Genomic DNA, 22,328 nt, shown 5'->3' on the forward strand with positions numbered 1-22,328 from the left:
AAGGCTTTGACTAGTCACTGACATGTGGTATCGCATGAAGCGGTCATGGGGCTCCAAAGGGCCGATGGACGCCATGTTGTAGTGTTAGCCGTGGGCCAACTGTGGCGACGTGGAAGCAACGTCATCAGCCATTCGCACCTGGGAGGACGGATTGGGTGATCAGCAGTTTTCAAGCTATGGTGCACGATCCTGCGGGTGATAACGAAATACAGTCACCATTTCGGTGTACCGCCCGGGCTGAAAAATTCAACCCAAACCAAACGGCCTGCATAACATCAGTAGTGTATACATTTCGGCATTGTTATCATAGCTTGTATAATTCCAGGAATAAAACGTCATGCGGGCTATTTTAGGACGTCTGCTACCATCGGCCCTCGCCTGTTATATAACGACATCTGTCGGGCCGCGCGCACGGCGCGGTGAAGGTCTCAGGGCTGTTTTCAGTGCTCATTTTCCTGTTGACCCAGTGAGACCGGGCTGCCACATGGCCGGCGCTGTGCAATGCCAGCGGAAGTTGCACTGCAACTGACATTGCATTGGAGTGCACCGACTGTGCAGCGATCGCCGCGGTTGCGTCCGCCGGCGCTGGTCTCTTGCTTGATCTGTGCCACGGAAGCGGCGCACAAGGCAGCTCACGTGGATTCAAAGTGAACCGAGCCGCTGGAGGGGCCGTTGTCCCGCTGCCGCTGCTGATCACGCGGTAGCGCTTTGCTACCATGTTCTGTGCCAGCACAAACAGCAGGGAGAGGCCCCGTGCCCATGCTGGGCTGCCAGCTAAACCATGCCACGAACGCCCGATCGTTGCCAGGTACACCAGCGGGGGAAAGTCCCGCGTCGTCGTGACTGGCACGTTTTCTGGCGCCCACGGCGTTTCGAATGCTGGTGGCTGACGCTGCTGAATTTTACTGCGATGCGGTCCACGTGGCCTATCCGCATGCACTTAAGATCTGTCCACCCCGCACTTCCTACGTGCGCTGCCGGCATGTGCTTTTTCCCTGACCTGCCTTCGTGCTGGCTACTCGTGCAAAGTGCGTGTCTCATTCTGTCCACCACTCACATACTGTGCGGCGTCCACCGAGACTCTGAACGGGCACACTCCACCCGCACGCCCTATCCGCAGTGTGGAGCAGTTCTTTTGACCCACGCTGTCGGTGTCGGGGAGATCCTAGGATAACGTCACTTAATCGTGCCGTTGGGCTGCGAAACTGCACTGCCGTAGGTGAATTTGCTCCGGTCGTGCATGCGCTGTGGCTTGTGAGGAAATGACCGCCGGTGTGGTGCGCCCATGTGCTAACAATGGCACGGCCGCGCCCGCAACGCCGGCTGACTCACCTTGAGATGACACGGCAGATTTTTGTCGGCCAGCTGTAACGTCATAGGAATCCTTGCGCCGGAAGAAATATGTTTGTCGGGATTGCAGCTGGTACACGTGCCATTTGTCGGCGGGCTATCGCCGCCTTGCGAGACCGCCGATTCCAAGCTTACCAAGCGCTGATGTCCGGGACGTGAGCTTTGTCTGCCCCGGATGATAGGCTGGTCAGAGTGGCTGCCGTCGGATTCACCCACCCGTGGCGGGCTGGGTTCGAGTCGCCTCAGGCGCTCACTGTTCGCCTCTGGGGTCGACGGCGGCGACCGCGCGGAACGTCAGGTGGCGTCACGGGTAGGACGGACCGTGCCGGGCATTATGGTACGACGTCAGGGGTGGGACAGACCGTGCCGGGCATTATGGTACGCTAAGCTTTCGCCGCAATACCCCGCCGTCGACTGGGAATTACGATCGGATGGTGGGCCATGGCTCACGCAGCGAGCACTGCTTAACGTGTGCGCTGATCCAGAAATCCATCAAATTAGAATGTTTGGACCGAACTTTTGTAAAGAGCCCGACGCTGAGCCCGCCGGATGATAGGTCGTGGTCAGGGTCCGGGTCTCAGATCGGCGCGCGCAGACCTGCAACGGTGAGGCGTGCAGCAGGCTGAATTATCTGCAGGAGCGCGGGAGCGAGACCGATGTGAAAGCCGGCATGTTGCGTAACAGAGGCCGTTTAGAAGTGGTGATGAACGTCATCCAACGAACGTTATCCAACCTAGCCAACAGCACCTAAAGTGGTTGAGGCAATGCTGACGTGCGCAAAATCTGATGAGGTAGCAAACATAGCTCATTTGTTTTGAGGACGTGACGTTTCCCAGACTTGGCGGCACTTGGGACCTCATCGTATACTCCAGTGACTTGTGAAACATTGGCTGCTGTTCATTTTTCACGCTCTCTTCTTTCCTCCGCATGGTTTAAGTTGGCAGGGTGGGGATCGGAGTCTGAACTAAGTCGATCTAAGCTGCTTTGACTTCAACCAGTGCTCCAGCGCCATTCACAAGTTTTGAGGAGCGATAGCTGTGGCCGTGGAGCTATACAGCTAACAATGTTTACCTCGAATACATGTAAGCTGCCTGCAATGCAATGCTGGATGCAAGGTAAAGTCATCATCTCTAAGTGCATAGTTCACGGCGTGCCGTTCAATATTGATATTTCCTTCATCACTGGGCAAAGGACGGACGACTGCGACCGGACGCGAACCCGCATGGTGTAGCGTCTCGAGCGTATGACGTCCGCCGCCCGTTGAGACGAGACCGGGACCGCCAGACCGCGGGACCAGCATTCGCCTAACACCCGCGCCGTTCTGTCCGTTGCAGTGGTGAAGCAGCGGATGCAGATGTACAACTCGCCGTTCCGCTCGTGCCTGGACTGCGCGCGCTCGGTGTACCGGCAGGACGGGCTGCGCGCCTTCTACCGCGCCTACGGCACCCAGCTCACCATGAACGTGCCATTCCAGTCGATCCACTTCGTCATATACGAGTGGGCGCAGCGCGTGACCAACCCGCAGCGTCAGTACTGGCCGACGGCGCACATGCTGAGCGGCGCGCTGGCCGGCGCCGGCGCCGCCGCCGTCACTACGCCGCTCGACGTCTGCAAGACGCTGCTGAACACGCAGGAGGCGCGGGTGGTGGCCGACGCCGGCGCCGGCCGGCCCATCTCGGGGCTGCCGGCCGCCGCGCGCGTCGTGTACCGGCTCGGCGGCGTGGGCGGCTTCTTCCGCGGCCTGCAGGCGCGCGTAGTATACCAGATCCCGTCGACGGCCATCTGCTGGACCGTGTACGAGTCGATGAAGTACGCGCTGAGCCGGGCGGGCGTGGCCGAGCGCGCCGCGGCGGCCGAGAGCGCCGCCTCCGCCGTGTACCCGACAGTGCCGTTCAACAGGGCGCACGCCCAGGCGTCCGACTTCTCACCGCGCTCCTTGTGAGCGCGCGCGCCCCGCGAGATTGACCGATGACGGCTCGGCTGGGACGCGCCGGCCGCGCGAGACCCGGGCTGTTGTCGGAGGCTGCACGGCCGCGCCGGGCGCGCTGCTCGCTGGTGATGGTGGATCCGTGCGTCTGGACTTTAAACACACGCACACCTCTATTTTGGTGCTCTGGTGCTTTCGGAGTGCGGCTGCAGCCCTGACCGGCGCGAGCGGTATTCTGGCCGCTGCTGTTTCCCCGGGAGTGTAGCTGCCCGTCGGAGGTGACGACCGGCGCCGGCCGCGCGCCGGCGCCGTCGCCGTCGCCGGCCGTCAGTCAGTCCGTCAGTATTGACTGGCCACAACGCGGCAATATTTTAGACCGGTGATCGCTGATGTACCTGATGCTAGTCTCGTCGCGCAACATCGAGACTGGGCGGCGCCTGCCGCCGCCGCCCGACTAGCTGGGAACTGTTAACCGTCGCTCGCCGCAGCCTCGACCCCCGTCCCGTCCCTCTCTCCCGACCTCCTTCTGCGCCGATCCGGCGTCCGACGCGCGTGTCTGCAGGCGCTGATGGCCCCTGACGCCCCGCCCCGAGGGGCCACAAGCGGCCCCGGTTCGCGATTCGGCGCCGTGAGGGCGGCCCTTCTCACCTCTGTTACCTCCTGTACGGTGTGCGTTCAGGTTTGCTTGTTTGCTTTGCAACGGCCTCGCCCGCTTTCAGTCGCGTCGCCACGGTTCTGTCCGTCTCGGTTTTCGGAGCAGGTGCGATGACCGCGGGCGTCCGCGTCCGTGGCCGGGCCCGGGCCTCTCGAGCGGTGTGGCGCGGCGGCACGGTGGCCGCCGACCGCTGGGCAGTGTCGCCGCCCCTCCGCCGGGTGCCGGCGGGCACGGTCTCCTCGCGACCACGTCCGCGCACGCAGCGCATGCCTGTTCCACGCGCACGGATGCGACTCTGGAGGATTGGAGTGCAGCTGGTGTCGCCGCTTCATTTGACCACGGTGCGTGATCGGCGCGCAGCGAGAGAAAAGGTTTTTGGGCCCCCTATCGACGACGCCGCCAGTTTGGTGCTGGCGGCCCTTCTGGTTCAGCATCACCGTCCGGTGCTCGCCCGATGCATAACCGCAGGGTTGATCAAATTGGGTTCCGGGTTTAGTGGGGCGAGTTCGCAGCGCGGTGATGCTGAACCTCTCATTTATTTACCTAGTTAAACCCTATCCGTAAGGCAACAATGGGCAGGGAGAGAGATTCAGGTCCAGAGGCGGCTTAACCTTTCCCAGCACCGTTGTTATAGCTGTATGCGTTTTGTTACTTGCTGATAGTCAATACATGAACAAGGAAACATTGGCTGTGTCGTGTGAGGGAAAGAGTTGCATGAAACGCGACCCAGCGTGGAACAGATACATGTTCGTTGCCATGGTTACTTAGGCCATGGCGTGCTTAAAATGACTCGATCTACGATTTCGGGCGAAGTCGCCATTGTGAGCCTCTTGTGCGTTCCTGGGCCTGAAAGCCTGTTCGAATAGGACATCCGTTCATCAGCTACGTTCCATACCTGCATGGAATGCATGGAATGCACGGAAAAAGCAAGAAGGCGCAGACGGCGGTCAGAACGCTTGCAGACGGCCGGAACCTCAGTGGAGTCATCCCAGCACACCTTGTCGGTGGTGCGGCCGACTGGCTGGCAGGCCTGGACTGAGTGGATCGGCGTCAGAAACTGACTGGTCTCAGTGTGCTCTGGACCGGGGAAGGACGCGTCTAGCGTTGGCTGGCTGGAACGCCGATGAAGGCAAGTCCTGGTAAAGGCGGCTGGGCTTTTGATTGTCGCTGTGACCAGCTATGGGCAAGTCAAGCCATAGTTACGCCCTGCAGGTTACAGCGGTTGGGCTTCGCCATTGAGGCTTTCCGACGCACTCAGCTGCTGAGGCTCTAACGCGTGCCGCTGGTACGCAACGTAGTTGAAAAGGACATTCGCACACGACACTCCGTTCGCCCCACTTCTCGGCGATATGACTTGGTTAAAGGGAATATTTCACATTTGAAGGTATTAAAGCAAGCATCAGATATGATGGAACAAGCTCACTGATAAATGTCGGTATACCTTTCAGTAGAAGACTATTCTAGACAACACAATTTCACTGTTGAGTAAGTATGCTCCCGGACACGTCATTGTTTGATTACGTCATCGTACCTTGCACGACACCGAAATTGGCGGCCGTTTTATCGGGAAATCTTGCTGACGAACGCCAGTTATGATTCGAACATTATATTTTTCTCGGCATTGGTCACCACGCGGCGTATTAAATGGCACGAATCGAATGACGTTATTATGACGCCATGAATGTCAGGGTGACCTTTGAATGCTTTCCAAAATTACTTTCCCACATCTCTGCGGCTTTTAAGCGCAAGAACCAGAGGGCTTTAGGTCTTTAAAATGCATAGCTGTGAACTGCAACAAGGTTCTACAAGGTGGCTTTATCAGTTCAGAACCAAGTACAAATGTGGAACGCTTTCTTTAACGGAAATGATTTGCCAGAGGAGCCGTGGGGTGAACAGTCCGAGCATGGCCCATGCAGTTGAGGACTAACTTGTCTGCCATTGAAACAATGCGGGTGCAATTTTGTACGTGAGTGCGAATACCTCGCAAGGGCAGATGTCGCAATCCCAGAGCCGACAGTCGCCTGGGTATTGGAGGCCGGAGATGATCCAAACGGCTCTCGCCTCGATCCGACAATAATAGAACCACTCTTTCTTTTTTCTGACCACCAGGCGTCAGCTGAACGTTGTTTTATCTAACTTACCGGCAGGACAAGTAAATGATTCTTAATAAGGATTTGCTACAGTAACGCTACGGATTTTCGAACCGAGTTCGTTGCTGCTTGCGAACAGCAGGACCCAAAATCAGTACTCGAATCCGATAGGGAATATCCGACTTAGAGAGACTTCAGCTGTCTCACGTCCGTTCGTGACAAATGTAGGCCCACGTGCTGTGTACATGAAGTCAGTTGATATTTTCAATCTCTAGTGGCACCTTTCAACCAACGTTGCTGAAAATCATTTCGCAGTTGGAAACCCGTCCTGATTTTTACATTCAAAATGGCGTGCGGACAGAACGACGGCATCACGCCTACGTGACATGACTGGGTGGCTGATTTTGCTCAAATTCCTGCCAGCGGCCGCTTGACCATGCGCATAATCCAGTGTTTCTTCAGTGATAGGGAATAACCCAGTGACAGCTCATGCTGACTTTCAATACACTGATCAACGAAGTAACGTACTAGTTAAGCTGATACAGATCCACATGTTCTGTATATCCTTGGTCATAGAATTGTATACTGAGGCTGAAAATGTCTTCGTGCCATCCAGAAACATTCATGCTGGTGAGTTATTCGGCTTTGAAGTTTGCTGCAAAACTTACTTTATCTAAGCTGATTATCTTCCACTCAATGCCCGTTTTGGTCGATTACCATCAAAGCAGGCATAGGTGATAAAAAACAAGCAACACATTTTCCTCCACTGACTTAGGTTCCGGACTCGCCTTTGACCCACTTTTCACAGATTACTTCGGGTTTAGACCCTTTTAAAGCTGAATTCAGCTTAGGCTTCACCCTTGGAGCATTTGTCACAGTCAGCTTCGGCGTCGTCTTCATCTTCGAACAATTTCTGGACCATGGCCCTGGATTCGGCTTCATTTCACCTCACAAAACAGTGTCGTTCGTCCGGTTATCCCAATGTACCGCACGCCTGTCGAGCCTGGGACACATACATGGCTGAAAGCCAAAGCACGGCCGGTCATTCTATTCGGTCAAAGGCCAAATAAAAGAGGACGACGGGCGGAAAGCAAACTGTTCAAAACCTTGTGTACATACAACATATAAGACGGGGACGACAGTCCGTATCCGTAACACTATCACCTCGTCTCAATCGTATCTCGTCACTTCGTCTCAATCAATACGTCTCAGTCACCCCCAAAGCCCTGATAATGTTCGCTGATCACATGCGGTTTTAGCAGACATCCGAACGGTTTTTGATTTAGCTGTGTGGCACACTGATTTCGGCTTTGGCTTCGGCACCGTGGTTTTACACTCTCAGGCTCATCTTTGATATCGCGCTTTCGAAGTTCTGACCGTTGACTTCGGCTCCAGCTTCGCGTGTACAAGTTTGAAGTCGCTGGCTCCGGCTTTGACTCCGCAGTTCCAAAATTCAAAACTACTAGCTTCGGCTTTGGCTTCACAGTTCCAAAATTCAAATCCACTGGCTTTGCCTAAAGACTTCGGCTCCATGTCATTGTCATGGCGTCGCATTCGGCTTAGAAGCCGGAATTCCGGCATTGCCCCCCATATATATATATATTATATATATATATATATATATATATATATATATATATATATATATATAAAATCATCAAAATAGCACAGGCGGCTAAGTGCCCCCGGAGAAATGATGGACCATATTGTAATATGCCATATCATATCCATATCATATCATATCGACCATATCAAAATATGTACAAGTCTGGCTTGTAAGTTGTGAAGTGCATTTGCGAGAAAACACTATTCACAAAGGTAAGGCGGCAGTATAGCCTTATTCCTCGAAGAAAAAAAAACAAGGGAGTGGAGATATAGTTATATATCTTTATTCTCCTGGTTTTTCTCCGGGGAATAAGGCTATTACTACTGTCTTATCTAAGTCCGGTTCGTCGCAAAACATAGACGATCTTAACATAGTCATGAAGTTTAAGATCAAGTCCACGACTTTCTATAGTACAGTCACGTCATGTCTAACCAATGTGTATTTGGCAGAAAAATACAAGATGAGATGTCACACACTGCAATGTACCAGTGGATGTGAACAAACATTTTACTATATTGGCTAACATGAATCAGGGAAAGCGAACGATTCGACGGGGAACAGCAACTTAAGAATGAACGCATATACCAGCCAAAACAACTGCATTCAAGCTACGTGGCCTCTCGCTTTGATCGGTGCCGGCAATGCGATAAGCATCGTATAAAAGAATCCCTGGAATCACGACACTTAACCATTCGAGTGGCCGCTTCTTGGCTTGCCCGCGCTAAATCTCACAGTAGAATACAAACCGATCATCCTCCTCACATCGCGAAGCCAACTGGGGCTCGGCGAAAGCCCCGCCAAAGCAGTTAACAAGTTCCAACATGGAGCGGGGTCCGGTGTGGAGCGACCCAAACCCGGCGACTCCGTCCTCTCGGGCGCCGCGCCAGCTCGCTCGCTGCGCCGACCGCCAGGCGCTCGCCGAGGGCCGGCCCGCGGCGGCCGCGGCGCATCTCCGAGACGCGCTCCCGGCAGCGGCGGAAGCCGCCCCTCCGGACCAGCCGTCCGTCAGCCCGGCGCCGGCCGGCGGCTAGAACTGAAACAAGACGCGCGTCTCACACGCAGCACGGACGGGCGCGCGCCGGCCGCGCGCCTCTGCTCTGGCGACCGAACAGGCACGCATCGCTTGCACAGCTGCCACGACCAACCCGGCGAGCAGAGGTCAGCAGCGCTAGCTAAAGATGCGTCCTCGTGAGCTGACTCCGATCAGGCGATCCATACGTCACGCCGCTCAGCTTCGACGAGAGATATCGAAGACCGCAAGAACCTGCTCTCTCGTGAGGCCTCATGATCTCTCCCCGCCATCACGAAGGACGTAGAATATACGTTTTACATTGTACATTTTTTCCACGACGGCCGTCGTGGCAATAAGATGTCACCTTGAACCACAAAGCATGGGTTGGTGTCACAGCCGTGCGTGAGGTGAAAACAATCCGATCTGGCACCAGACCCCTCTGCCCAAGGACCGGGGCCAAAACCCCGTCCAACTGGACCGGCACCACCTGGCAGGTGCACTCAGGGTACGAACAACTGGCCCCGCTCGGTTTGTAGCCGGCAGCCTGTTCCAGATGTAACCCTCGCAAACCTTTTGAACTTAACTCACAAATGGGATAAATGAAAAGGCATCCCTCATTTTGCAGGTGGGCAAGTTCTCAGCAGTTCAACAGATACAAAAGAACTGGCAATTCAAGAACAATGATTTCAACGCATACTAAACAATTATTGGCAAGGCACGTCCAATTTCTGTAACGTATTCGCACACAAGCGTTGTCGAGGGTGCAATCAAAATATTTCAGCAGTCAACCGATATGATTTAGAAATCAACAATGTAATATACTCGTATATAAAACGGTAGTATTTGCCTTATTCCTCGGAGAAAGCCAGGAGAATGGAGATATAGTTGGGTTGATATTTCGGCAACGTGCCTCTATCGAAACAATGACATAAGCCTGCTGTTCTATTTTTCTGTTGTTTCGATAAAGGCATGTTGCCGAAAAATAAACCCAACCATATCTCCATTCTCCTGGTTTTCTCCAAGGAATAAGGCTAGCACTATTGTCTTATCTATGTGAATAATGCTCCTCGGTAATGTACTGAACAACTTATGTAATACACCCGATTCAACCCACGTAATATACCGTGATTCAACACATTTCTCACAAACTAGCGTAAGCAGACCAGCCAGCAGACAAATGATGGGTGACATTGCATACCAAAGAGTGTGTCGAAAACCGTTCACCCATTCACTCAGTGTGCGCGAGGTCCTGCGCCTCTACGCGCTCACCGCACCGAGGTTTAACGGCAGCTATCCCTCGAAAAGCGGCCAAAAGAGTTGAGATATTTGTTCGCATTACAATTTTCGGTGCTGGCGTGAGCGAAGTATGTATCTCACAAGAAGAAGAAACCGACCTTATGCTCGAGAATCCAGCAACCGAACTAAAAAATAAATGAACTGCTTCAAGCCACCGACATTCTTAATTTTGAATCATAACGTAATCGGCACAAAAAGACGGAACAATGAAGCTCAACTGACCCGTTTAAGAAACTCCTCGGCGCATATCCTGGCGCGCGCGTTTACCGCCAGCTTCATCTCGCTGATCTCCTTGTCGATCTCCTCCATGAACGTGATGACGAAGTCCACCAGCTTATGTTTGTACATCGCCTCCGTATGATGGTTCGTGATCAGGAAGCTGATGTCATAGCCCTGAAATCAGAGGCGTTAGCCTGCTCAGTACGTCCAGTCGACCTTCAAGACAACGTAAAGTTACACACGGCACACGGCCGAAATACAGCCAGCGTGGCGTGCAGACACATTTCGAACGCCCGCACCAGTTCACCACCACTCCGGACCGAGAACTCGTTTCGGCGGAAGAGCGGCGCCCCGCCGTGTCGACGGCCGGGATCCACCCCTGACCGCACGTCGGTGGAAAACCCGGCTCACAGCACGGGACGCTGCACCGCCGCCAGCTTCGGTGTCCTTGCCACCCTTTCCTAGCCTTGGGGCGGGTAGATAGGAGGAGTGAGCGCTCTATCTTAGGTGACCAAGTAACCTCGGTAATCTCGAGAGGGAAGGGAATGGGAATGCATGCCATTTTCGACAGGGAATGCATGCCATTTTCAAACATGTGCGAAATTTTTAACTAAACCTGAGGTCTGGGATAGCTAAACACTTTTCCTTCGCCAGATATCCAAGGTACCAAAAAGCCCTTTGGCCAAATAAAAAACGTCTAAGATCTCACAAGATCATTCCACAACATCTGAAAAATCTGGAATCCCAGCGGATACTTCGCAGAGCTTATTATTATCCTTACATAACGTTAAAAAGAGATCCAGGATCCCAGAAGAGCCCTCGATAAAATTTCAAAAACAAATCCAGGATCTCAGAAGAGCCCTCGGTAAAATTTCAGAAACAAATCCAGGATTCCGGAAGATCCAGGATACAGATGAGAAATCCGATCCCGGGATATTTGCTGCGACCTTGGCGCACGGCCGTCCATCACGGTAAGAGATCCTGACGTCGCTTTCTGCACACTTTTATATGATTAGTTACAGCAATATGATGGGCTAACTTGACGGTCACTCCAGTACTTGACCTGAGATCACTGTAACCTTAAACAGTTCACCCGTGGGTCACCAGTAAGAAGGTCGGCAGGGCGTGAGGTCAGATCGAGCCAGCCGACGCTCTGAAGAGGAACGGGCCGTATCTCGGCAGGCGAAGAGGGCCATATCTCGGAACGCGGAGGGGGACGTACCTCGGCGGGCGGAGGGGGCCGTACCTCGGCGGGCGGAGGGGGCCGTATCTCGGCGGGCGGAGGGGGCCGTACCTCGGCGGGCGGAGGGGGCCGTACCTCGGCGGGCGGAGGGGGCCGTATCTCGGCGGGCGGAGGGGGCCGTACCTCGGCGGGCGGAGGGGGCCGTACCTCGGCGGGCGGAGGGGGCCGTATCTCGGCGGGCGGAGGGGGCCGTATCTCGGCGGGCGGAGGGGGCCGTACCTCGGCGGGCGGAGGGGGACGTACCTCGGCGGGCGGAGGGGGACGTACCTCGGCGGGCGGATAAGGACGTACCTCGGCGGGCGGAGGGGGACGTATCTCGGCGAGCGGAGGGGGCCGTATCTCGGCGGGCGGTGGGGGCATATATCGGCGGGCGGAGGGCGCAAGACGGCTGTGGGCTCCAAGGGAGCAACAGCCCCTCCCCCCAATAAGTGTCAATCCTGGTCACAGGCATCAAATGATGGCCGCACATACTCATTACACCCTTCAGAACCACTAGAAAGTTACAGACAATGCAGCCTGTGCACACAGTGTGCGGCGGATGACGCCAATTTTCGACATTTTCGCAGCCAAAAACACCTGATAACGAAATCAAGGTTCATAGTGGCATTGCCTGCCAGAAAACTGAAACTTTCAGCCTGGTTACGGGCCAAGATGCCCCAATTGTACAGTTGTCCTTCACACAGTTCAGGAGATATCTCCGAAAAACGACACGGGTTGCATCGAACCCATTGGGTTAGCGAGGGATAACATTCCAGGCATCAAACGAATACTTATTTCGTAGCTGCATCCTTACAAAGTTGGAGTATGGCTCATTGTTCCTATGCTATCTTCTTATTTACAGCTGTTAGCCTTTGCACTCGAATGCCTTTAAAACCGTTGGCGGTAGAATGAACCACATGGTACCACTACCATGTTACTGGCGGTGGGGCGCCACATTCAGGTCATAGCATTACAAATAAGCCGAAGGCTGCACAGCAAAAGTGGCAAATGCGCCAACAATGCATCACGGAACCCAGCTTTGCTACATTTTTGCTGTGCAAAGCTTTGAGTACGATGTCACGGCGCCGTTACCTAACCAGTCACAAAGCCAAATCTTTCAAACCGGCTGTGAAACGATCAACACTCAGACAGTGCCAGAGTTGTCACGATCTGCCGGACCTTTAGGGAGGCACTTCCGATCATATGGAATGGCCAAGATGCAGCCCTACGCTGAACTACAAGCCCTACAGCCTTACAGGCTGACGCTCTCCCAGGAAGCTCGGTTGCCGCCCATCCCCGCCCAGCCCCCCAGCTGACCGCACCCACACCGGGCGCCGCCACCCATCCCCGCCCAGCCCCCCAACTGACCGCACCTACACCGGGCGCCGCCACCGCTCCCCCGCCCAGCCCCCCCCCCCCCCCCCTCAGCTGACTGCAGCTACACCGGGCGCCGCCACCCATCCCCGCCAGGCTCAGCAAGCCCCAGGATCCTCCCAGGCCCCAGCCTGTCCCAGGAGTCCCCAGCCCCAGCCGGCCCCAGGAACCCCCAGTCCCCCCCCCCCCCCCCCCCCCCCCCCCCCCCAGCTGACCTGCACCGGCTTCCGCCGCAGAATGACGAAGTTCTCGGCGCGCATCATCATGAAGCGCATGAACTTGTGGCAGAGGATTTTCTCGATTTCGTCCGCCTGCTTGATGGCGATGCTGACGCGGATCGAGTTGATGGACGCCTCGATCAGCACGCGCTCCTTCTCGTTGCGGCTGATGATGACGGGCGTGAGCAGCAGCTCCTTGCTAGTCCTGCCGGCCGGCCGGACGCGCCGCCTTAGCGTGCGCCTCTCAAGCCAGCGCGAGCCGTGCCCACAACAGCAGCACGGCGCCGCGTGCTCCTGTGCTCGTGCGGGTGATGCAACAGCATGGGTTTTGTGTGAGCGCTCCGTGCTAATGCTCGTGATGGTGTGAGTTCGAGTCGGTTTAAGCACTCATCGCCACTGCAGACACGGTCTGCTGCCAACTGGGAGGGCCTTCGCCGGCGGCAGCCGCTGCGCTAAAGATCAGGTGACGTCGGAGGGCAGGAGGACCGTGCCGAACACCGCGGCACGTTCACCTTTCGCCACTAAAATCTGCCGTTGAGCTGGAATATCATGATCGGGTGGTGAAGTCATGGCCACACACACACACAAAAAAAAAACGCTGCTCAGCGCGGGTTCTGGTGCCCAAAACCCATCCAATCAAAAGATAAAGTCCCGGTCATGAAAACATGACGTCCATTGCTCCCACGTGTGCTGACGGGCTAGACACAGCGTCACGGCCAATTGACGTGTCCCTTTTGGTGATTCAAGACACGTCCAGATCTGCGAGTGTATGGTCACAAGAGCGGGCCCGCTGGTGGCCCTTGCCGTGAGTGTGGCCGTCAGCAGACCTAGCCTCGCGACGACGCACCCCAAACTCGGCAGCTTCGGCACCCCGACCCAAACAGGCACAGCGCGTGACCCAGCCTGCCACACCTCTGACGGCCGTCAAATCTGCGCAGCAAATGACCGCACCCACGGGCGGCGAACCAGGGGGTGGGGGGCTGACCCTTATCCTGGTCAACACTTAATATTAACCCTATGACAGTGCATAGAAACAAACAACGTACATATCACGATTTCCCCATCTCAACGAAGGCTTCAACGCCATTAACAGCAAGGGCATGCCATTATTCAGAACATAGCGCGACATACGTTACGCTGGACTTATTTCCAGGCATGTGCACGCAGCTGTTTGATCGGGTTTTTAGTATCAATAAGAAAGGTATTCCGATCATAACCAAGCTGAACTCATTGCATCAACAAATAAAGCGAATAGCATAAACATGTCCTTTGTGCGGCAGTCGTCTGTCTATTAGTGCGTCATCTTCGTAAATATACGTTTACTCCGTATTGTTCCATATAACAGCTAAGTCATACACTCCGAAATGTAATCGAAATCCCCCAGCTCAACAGTCTGCAGCCCGACCAGTACCTCAAGGCGGCGTCGTGGTGTCTGGCATTAAGCGCGAATTTGTTCATGAACGGGTAGATCGCTTCTATGGACTGAATTTTAAGCAGGCTTCCATTTAAGGCTATGGCCCGGTACAGCGCAATATATAAAAGCCAGGGCATGGTGCTGGATTTCATTTCTTATGGCCGCTTTTCCGAATATTTGGGCAGGAGGACCGAGGCATAGTTCCCAAATATTTATGAGATCCGAGGTAGCTGTAGAGCCCACGCCGTTCAAAAACTCGTAACCTTCTGCCCCGAGATACTTTCTACACGCTTTGCAGCAGTTGTTGGCCCAGGCAGTACATCCAAACATTAAAATAAAGATGCAAAGACCGGGCCCTGTGCCAATGAATGGCACAAACACAAGCAAAAAAAAAAACAGCATTCATTTAAACCAGCAATATCGATTTCCCAGTTTGCTTCACCAGCCACCTAAAAGATGGTTGTGGGAACATCGCAATGGTGGAGACCAAACTCTCCTGATCGGTGCACGACGCCCTCCTAGCCAAACAGGCCCGCACGCAGATGCTTAAATATTTATACAACACACGAGGTTTATAAATCTGCGCCTCTTGCCGAAAATTCCATAAACCTAGCACCAGAGGGTGAAAAACATCGGCCCCTAAAAAAGTGTGACGAATTGGGCAGATTACTCATACTTCAATTTGACGAGTTCACGCAAGCCTCCCGTCGGCTCGCCACTCAGAAAAATGCTCGCCATTAGCGAACTAATGCGTACACGCCACACCAGCAAACCTACACATCAACTTGTAAACCCAGTAACGTGACAGGCCAATGGCAAGACTCATCTACGAGGGTTTCAAACGTGCCTGGCTGCATAAGCTTAGGTGTTAGCACCCTGGTACTGAGAACTCATTCCTGTCCGGACAGGAATGCGTGACCGTGACCGGACAGGACCGATGCGTGACCGTGACCGGACAGGAATGTGTGACCGTGAGCGGACAGGACCGATGCGTGACCTGATCAGACAGGACCGATTCGTAACCGTGACCGGACAGGAATGCGTGACCGTGAGCGGACACGACCGATGCGTGACCGTGACCGGACAGGACCGATTCGTAACCGTGACCGGACAGGACCGATTCGTAACCGTGACCGGACAGGACCGCTGTGTGACCGTGACCAGACACAACCGATGCGTGACCTGACCGGACAGGACCGATTCGTAACCGTGACCGGACAGGACCGATTCGTAACCGTGACCGGACAGGACCGATGCGTGACCGTGACTGGACAGGACCAATGCGTGACCGTGACCGGACAGGACCGATGCGAGATAACTGCAGCGACCGCAATCCCTGCACGCCAAGAACGGCACACTAAACATGTCTTATTGAGGACAGCTTCCCGCTGATCAAGCGCGTGCACAGCCAGCAGAGAATGATGCCATTCGCGACGAAGGGGCAGTGCGTAACGTTTCAGCACATGGGCTTGCAACCTGGACGAGGATCATGGCCAGCGTTCGTCAACAGCGTGTACACGGTTGTGCCGCATACATCACAGCCGCCCCACATACCGCATCGGCTACGAACCTGACTTCCACCTCCGGCTTGTTGTGCCGCTCCACCACCTGTGAGGAGAAGTCCTCCAGACACATGGCCGCCGTCAGAGTATGGCGCACAGCCGTCAGATAGGGCTTCAGGGTGGCCGCCTGAAACGAAGACACCGACTGGATGCGTGACTGGCGACGGTGGCTCTGGACAGAATGCACGCTGGTCATGTGATGCAAATGCGCTTATGTGAATTCTTTTGAAATTGAAAATGAAAGTTCTAATTGAAATATAAAACCAATCTTAAAATTGAATTGAAAGGTCTGACTGATACATTTCCTTTCTTTTTTTCATAGATTACGTGGTGACGTGAGACATGTTGCAAGTAAAAATCGATTGACTCATATTACCGCACCATTCGTCGAATATAGAGCGGATAGATGTCGCCACCCAAACTTACCATTTTATGGTGGGTTTTCCTGATATTGCTTATTCAAGTCACTTGGAAAACCTTAGTGAATGGTCAAAGATTGATACCAAGTCTATATTGTGCAAAACCGGTGAAGCAATTTGGTCAACCCGTCTGAAAAAGAGCAGGATTGACATCAGAAGACATTGCTTCAGCTCATAATCAGTAAGTGTTTGGCCTAGGGCCTCGTGCATGGTGCTCCAAAGTTCGAGCTCCGCCTCCGGCCAAAAAGTTTCATCGGCCACGCGGCAATCACCAGGACAAAAGAAGGGGCCAAATAATAATAATAATAAAACCGTGAACGCATCGTTAAAGCCATAGGATATTAAAGGTGAGGCTGCACAGCACGTAAGCACATACGCTGGAGACATGTGGTGTCTGCGCAGCGCTGCTTGGGGTTCTTCTCCATAGGTGGGAGTCCGGATCGGTTTCAGTACTGGAGAATTCCGGAAGGAAAGCTTAACTGCATCATGATTATGAAATCGACACCAAGTCACGGGCGCAGATGATGGAGCAGGTCGGCACAGGAAGGCCAATTTTTTGCCAAGATATAAATAAAAAAGGATTGAAGCCAGTGAGACTGATTCGCCTTCGTACGCGCATAGACAACCATGGCGCGTTTTCTTGCATCCCGTCCAGTAATTCGTATAGCAAGCCGACCTGTCCCAACACCGCCAAATTCCTGTTCAGTGCTGCTTTCAACATGGGCCCGAGGGAGCATAGTACAGGAATAGTGTACCTGTGCTGCCGTTTAGCTCGCTTCCTCCATGACTCGCATCCGGTGTTAACGAACCAAACGTGCCCAATTCCTCATCAGAGACGGATGGAACCCAGACCTCGTACGGATGGAACCCAGACCTCGTACGGATGGAACCCAGACCTCGTACGGATGGAACCCAGACCTCGTACGGATGGAACCCAGACCTCGTACGGATGGAACCCAGACCTCGTACGGATGGAACCCAGACCTCGTACGGATGGAACCCAGACCTCGTACGGATGGAACCCAGACCTCGTACGGATGGAAACCAGACCTCGTCGGATCACGTGGATAACCTTAAGGGAGCGTGCATGTTCCCCCAGCATTGCACGCTGCACGTTTACAAAACGTTCCTCACTCACCCCCACCTTTGATTCCCGCGATCTTACTGATGTAGGACGTTCGGCAAAACATTTTTCGTCGCAGCTTGTTACCAAAGGCAGCCCTACAGACAACAACCTTCAGCTCGGCAAATTTGTTTTGGCACATCACAGTGGGCAAGCCATTCAATCCACGCCGCTGCACGAAAGGGCGTGACGTCAGCCGCGAACAAATTGCACAGGCATCTTAAAAATACCTCGCACAGTTCCCGAGTCATACAGGACCAGACGAAGCCAAATCAAGTGTATGTCAGCTGTGCGGACCGTTTCCGGCGCGCAGACATACTTGGAAGCTATGCCGGAGCTGGGGACGAGCCTATGCAGCCCTCACGCTATCTCAGTTGACGGCGGGGGTGGTGGAGGGTCATACAAAGGTATTTCATTATTAACAGTGGTTGAAATACAGCACTGCTCCATACCATTCCTACTGCATTGGTGAATGGTGCACACGTCGTAGAAGATTCATATGGCTACCAATAGGCTAATACATCAGATAATATACAGATACCTGTGCTGATGACAACCCTGGTAATGCTCACCTTTTCAGTCAACCAGCCAGTGATGTGCAGTATGTATTTTCTACAGGATGCCAATACATACATACATACATACAATATATATATATATATATATATATATATATATATATATATATATATATATATATATATATATGACAGGGCTATATTGGGGTAACAATGCACACACACACACACACACAACTTTAAGAGGGAAGCAAGCCAAAACAGAGTAGAAATTCGTTTTTCAGTCAATTTTGAGGCAAATTTTAACCCTTTTCCCCACTCAGCCTCCCCAGCTTCATTTATTCAACTACACCCTCAAGTGTGAACTATAAACCAGGTTCTAGCCATTGAGAAGAAGCATTGAGAATTGAGAACCCATAATTTTTTTGTACAAGAGCCAGTGAGGGCACTGACAAGGTAAAATGGTGCAGTGTTTGCAAAACAACAGATGGGATCTAGGAGGCGGGGATGGAGATTACGATAGAACCAGCCAGAACCAGAATCTACTATCTGGTTTTCAGGAGGAGGAAGTGGGAACCAGCAACCAACATTGGGAACCAGGAACATGTCTGTCCAGCAACAGCACTAACGAAAAATGGATTTTGAAACGGACGGCGTCACTGTTCGCTACCTTTTGCTATGAGCACCTCTGTTGCTTCCAGCTGGCCCAGCCCATGGCTAGAGAAGGAGCTTTCAGGAGCACGGATAGAGGCTAGCAGGGTGCTCATAGTGCATCAGCCCCCTGATAGTCTCAGGGTGCCTTGCGCGTGGTTCGGTAATGGAGGCACGAAGGCTAACTGCCGTCGGCAGCGTTTGCCAGTTGGGGGCGGGCTGGCCAGGATAACAGGCGAGCAGGCCATGGTTCATGCTCGGGGTGTAGTCTGACAGTGTAAGTTGGGGAACGGGAGGCTGAGTAGAAAAATGGCCGAAGTTGGCTAAATTTGGCTGAAATGGCTCAAAGGCCAAAGAGGTTTCACCACAGACTTGGCCCACTCCTCCCACAGATTTGGAGGGGGAGGGGGGGGGGGCAGGGGCTACAGGGCTGGAGTGCCCAGAGATGCAAGGCATCAAAACCCACTGATTCATGAGCCCATCTGATGCATCTGGGAGACATCATCTCTCATGCCACTTGCATGCCATCAAAACCTGCTATCTTAACTTTTCAAATCTTTTGACTACCTGTTTGTTTATTTGGATGTCACTAAAATTTTGTGCATGTTGTCCTCTTGTCATTCAAAACAATCCCTGACCCACTTTTTGCCATCAGTTTTTACATGTTTGAAACTTTTGCCCTTCAACATCATCAGATTTCACTCTTGCTCTTGAATTTTGTCTTTCCTTTTGTGGACAAGGCAACATTGAAAGAAAAAAATTCATCCAAAATTTCCACTCCAGCCTTTTCATTCAAATATGACATAAAACAAAATTACTCCATTTCTATCTGGCAGGGTGGTGTGTTGATTGGCACTAATATGGTACCAACCATGTCCCAACAAGCATGTTGAGGCCTTTAAATGATGCTAGATGTTTGAAACAAGCTAGCTGCCAAAGAGCTTGCTTATGTGGTCATTTGACTAGCTTCTAATGGCTACCTTTTCTTAACATGTCACATAACCTGTGTTGTGCCAGATAAGCAATACATTCAAAAATTTTATTCTGAAGTTTTCTTTCCTAAATAAGAACAGCATTATATACATTTTGTGACACCCTACCACACAGTGGCTTCTTCAGCAAAACCTCCTCAGTGACAGCTGAGCATGTTTTGCACCATACACTGTCACTTGGTTGTGGATTGTTCAGCCAAAATACCAAGTGTTCAGTCTGCAACATATTGCAGACTATGACAAGATCTTGTTGGGGCAGGGTTGTGCATTTTGGTCATGTTTTGGAAATTTTGTGACAGAAATTCCTTAATTGAAGCAGCTCACATTATTTTGGGGTCACCCTGGCATCTTGGGGCAGGTTATGTAGAACTGGGGTAGAGGTCAGACAGAGCCTCAAACCACACTTATGAGTTAAAAACAGAAAGGAATAACACTCCCCAGAGGCAGGGACAGCCCAAAAACCAAGTTCCTGATAAGCATCCCAACCACATCATAGTTATGCTAAATGCTGGAATATTGTTCTGTCCAATCCTGCAGCAGCTGCTCACAAAAAACCTGCAGCCTGAAATCCACCAATGATATTCAAGCACTTAGACTAGCACAAATATGTTTTCCTTATTCTAGATTTTGCTGCTTGCACTTGACAAATAAACCAGCCCTGCCAACAGCCATACAGCAGACAGCATTCTGCATGAAAACTTGAAAGCTTTTCTTGTTGATACTGAGAAATGTTCAATGCCCTTCCTTAACATTTTAACTTTGTTTGGAAAATACAGATGCAATGCAAAACATTGGAAAGCAAATTTGGTGTAATTTGGATCCTTCTTAAAGACACCAGAAGAGGCAACCAATAATAGATGCAAAACATATCAATGGGAAAATATTGTAGACCACCTCACTAGTCATCACATCACAAGCCCCTGTCCCAACTTGGGACTCCCTTGCATAGAAGCTAGCTGTCCCATTTGAGGCAGGCAGGGTCAGATCTGCCTAAACATCTTGCTGTCTGATCTGCCACCTTTTGACAACCGGCCGTGACTGATGAACTCAAATCAACTATGTGGTACTGTTCCACTAATGCCCCCAAAATAGTTTCGACCTTGACATGTGCAAGCTCTAAAACATATTTTTTTGTAACAAGTTCTTGAGATAAGCTCCTACGAGTCATTCAGGTAAATAAATGGTCGATGCGCAAAGTTACCTGCGCTCTACCATCACGCGTATCTTATTCGACATTCTTACTCAAGATCAAAACGCTTCAACGGCCAATTTGAGCCACACTCCACGAAGCCTAACAGAGGTCGCGAAGGAACGAAACATTGCACTGTTGCTTAAATCTTACCTGAATATTTTAGTCTGGAACTTTAACCGCACTGAAAATTCGTAGTCTCAAAAGGCCACCACGTAACGCCTGCCGGAATGATGCATTGTATGAAATCTGCAGTCCGCACCCATTGTCGTCCGGTCGTTGCAAATGTCTCAGCAGCTGATGTCGTATTCGCTCACGACTGCTAAATTGCCGTTCAAACAATTTTCATCTCGCCACCGTCCAGGGACGGAAATTTAATTGGAAAACTAGCTCATCCTGTCATGAAAACATGCAGAGATATCCGTGTTTTCAAGTTTTGTTAAGGCTGTTATTTCCATCTTTTGAACTAAAATCTGGCTTAGAGCCAAGTTTGAATTACTTCCGAACAATGTCACGCAACTTTTTTGTCCCGTCCTGCAGTGCGCTTGCATCGATCAGATTTTGCCCTCGTTGGGTGAGGGGCTGGAGCTTCAATGGGGAGGAGAAAAGGGCTCAGCTCCCTCGCCCGGATAACTTGTGAAGGACTCTGCCATTCTCACATATGTCGCTTCGCCTGCAGATCGCTGGTCAGTCACTAAACGCAGTAAGCAGACCAAATGGCCTTCGAATGCGACTCACAACGCGTGGGTTGGATTTGAACTCCGAGCGGCTCCGGATTCAACTCCGGATTTCAACTCTGAGGGCAGCCTTGGGTGGGTGGCCTCCGATCCCAGGTCAAGATGAAGGGCTGATTGTGAAACCGACGCCGCGCAAGTGCACCCCCGCGAAAACAATTTGTGAGACAATTCGTGGCTATCATGATATAGGGCTTTCCATGCTTTGGTCGTCTCAGCTCCAACTAACTCCAGAACTCGATGTGGAGGTGGGCTCCATCACCATTGAAAACAATGGATCCACGATGATTGAAACGAAGCTCGGACGATCTCGGAGGAGACCCGACTGGACTCACAAATATGTGCTTACCAGGCCTCGAGTCCGCTCTTCCCTAGCCACCGTCAGCGTACCTCATCCGACCTCCTCCGCCCAACACTCTCCGTCCAACTAGCGGAGGTGCGATCCGACTCAGCGCAACGCATTCGCAATCTTTACTAATGGTTAACGGAAGACAACGCAGTGAACGCTGCCGGCTAGATAATGATGACGATTATCGGCCACCAGTACCGAATTGGCAGGGGCGCAGCCTCACAAAGTAAGTTGGGAGAGCAAAAACGAGAAAATGCCTAACAATACCTCCAAAATACGTCCCCCAAACAAAAAGATTTCTCACTAACTGTGGCCAGCTTTCTCCTCGACGTTGGAGGGGCTGGAGGTTCCTATCCAAGAGGGAAACTACGCCCCTGTGAGTGGATACATTTACGCTGCATATTTTTG

The 22,328-nt window shown here is 52.5% G+C and overlaps 2 protein-coding genes across 3 annotated transcripts; one reads left to right on the forward strand and one right to left on the reverse strand.

Moving 5' to 3' along the window:
• Positions 1-1,684: 1,684 nt before the first annotated feature.
• Positions 1,685-4,610, forward strand: LOC119090227 (mitoferrin-2). The gene is made up of 2 exons (XM_037213012.1): positions 1,685-1,694; positions 2,685-4,610. Exons 1-2 carry the CDS (start codon positions 1,685-1,687, stop codon positions 3,290-3,292), a joined length of 618 nt encoding a protein of 205 aa, XP_037068907.1. The 3' UTR covers positions 3,293-4,610.
• A 4,011-nt stretch (positions 4,611-8,621) lies between these two features.
• LOC119089507 (actin-related protein 2/3 complex subunit 4) lies at positions 8,622-21,054 on the reverse strand. 2 transcript variants are annotated; one of them, XM_037212236.1, is made up of 5 exons: positions 16,372-16,494; positions 15,954-16,072; positions 12,967-13,174; positions 10,159-10,329; positions 8,622-8,661 (listed from the first exon to the last, which is right to left on the reverse strand). In XM_037212236.1, exons 1-5 carry the CDS (start codon positions 16,372-16,374, stop codon positions 8,656-8,658), a joined length of 507 nt encoding a protein of 168 aa, XP_037068131.1. In that variant the 5' UTR covers positions 16,375-16,494; the 3' UTR covers positions 8,622-8,655. The 2 variants fall into 2 exon arrangements, with proteins under 2 accessions (XP_037068131.1, XP_037068130.1); XM_037212235.1 differs by lacking the exon at positions 8,622-8,661 and adding an exon at positions 20,991-21,054 and having other exon boundaries at positions 10,150-10,329.
• Positions 21,055-22,328: the final 1,274 nt, after the last annotated feature.

Source organism: Pollicipes pollicipes, unplaced genomic scaffold (assembly GCF_011947565.3).
Source record: "Pollicipes pollicipes isolate AB1234 unplaced genomic scaffold, Ppol_2.1 Scaffold_3087;HRSCAF=3621_pilon_pilon_pilon, whole genome shotgun sequence".
In the NCBI taxonomy this organism is placed as follows: Eukaryota; Metazoa; Arthropoda; class Thecostraca; order Pollicipedomorpha; family Pollicipedidae; genus Pollicipes; species Pollicipes pollicipes.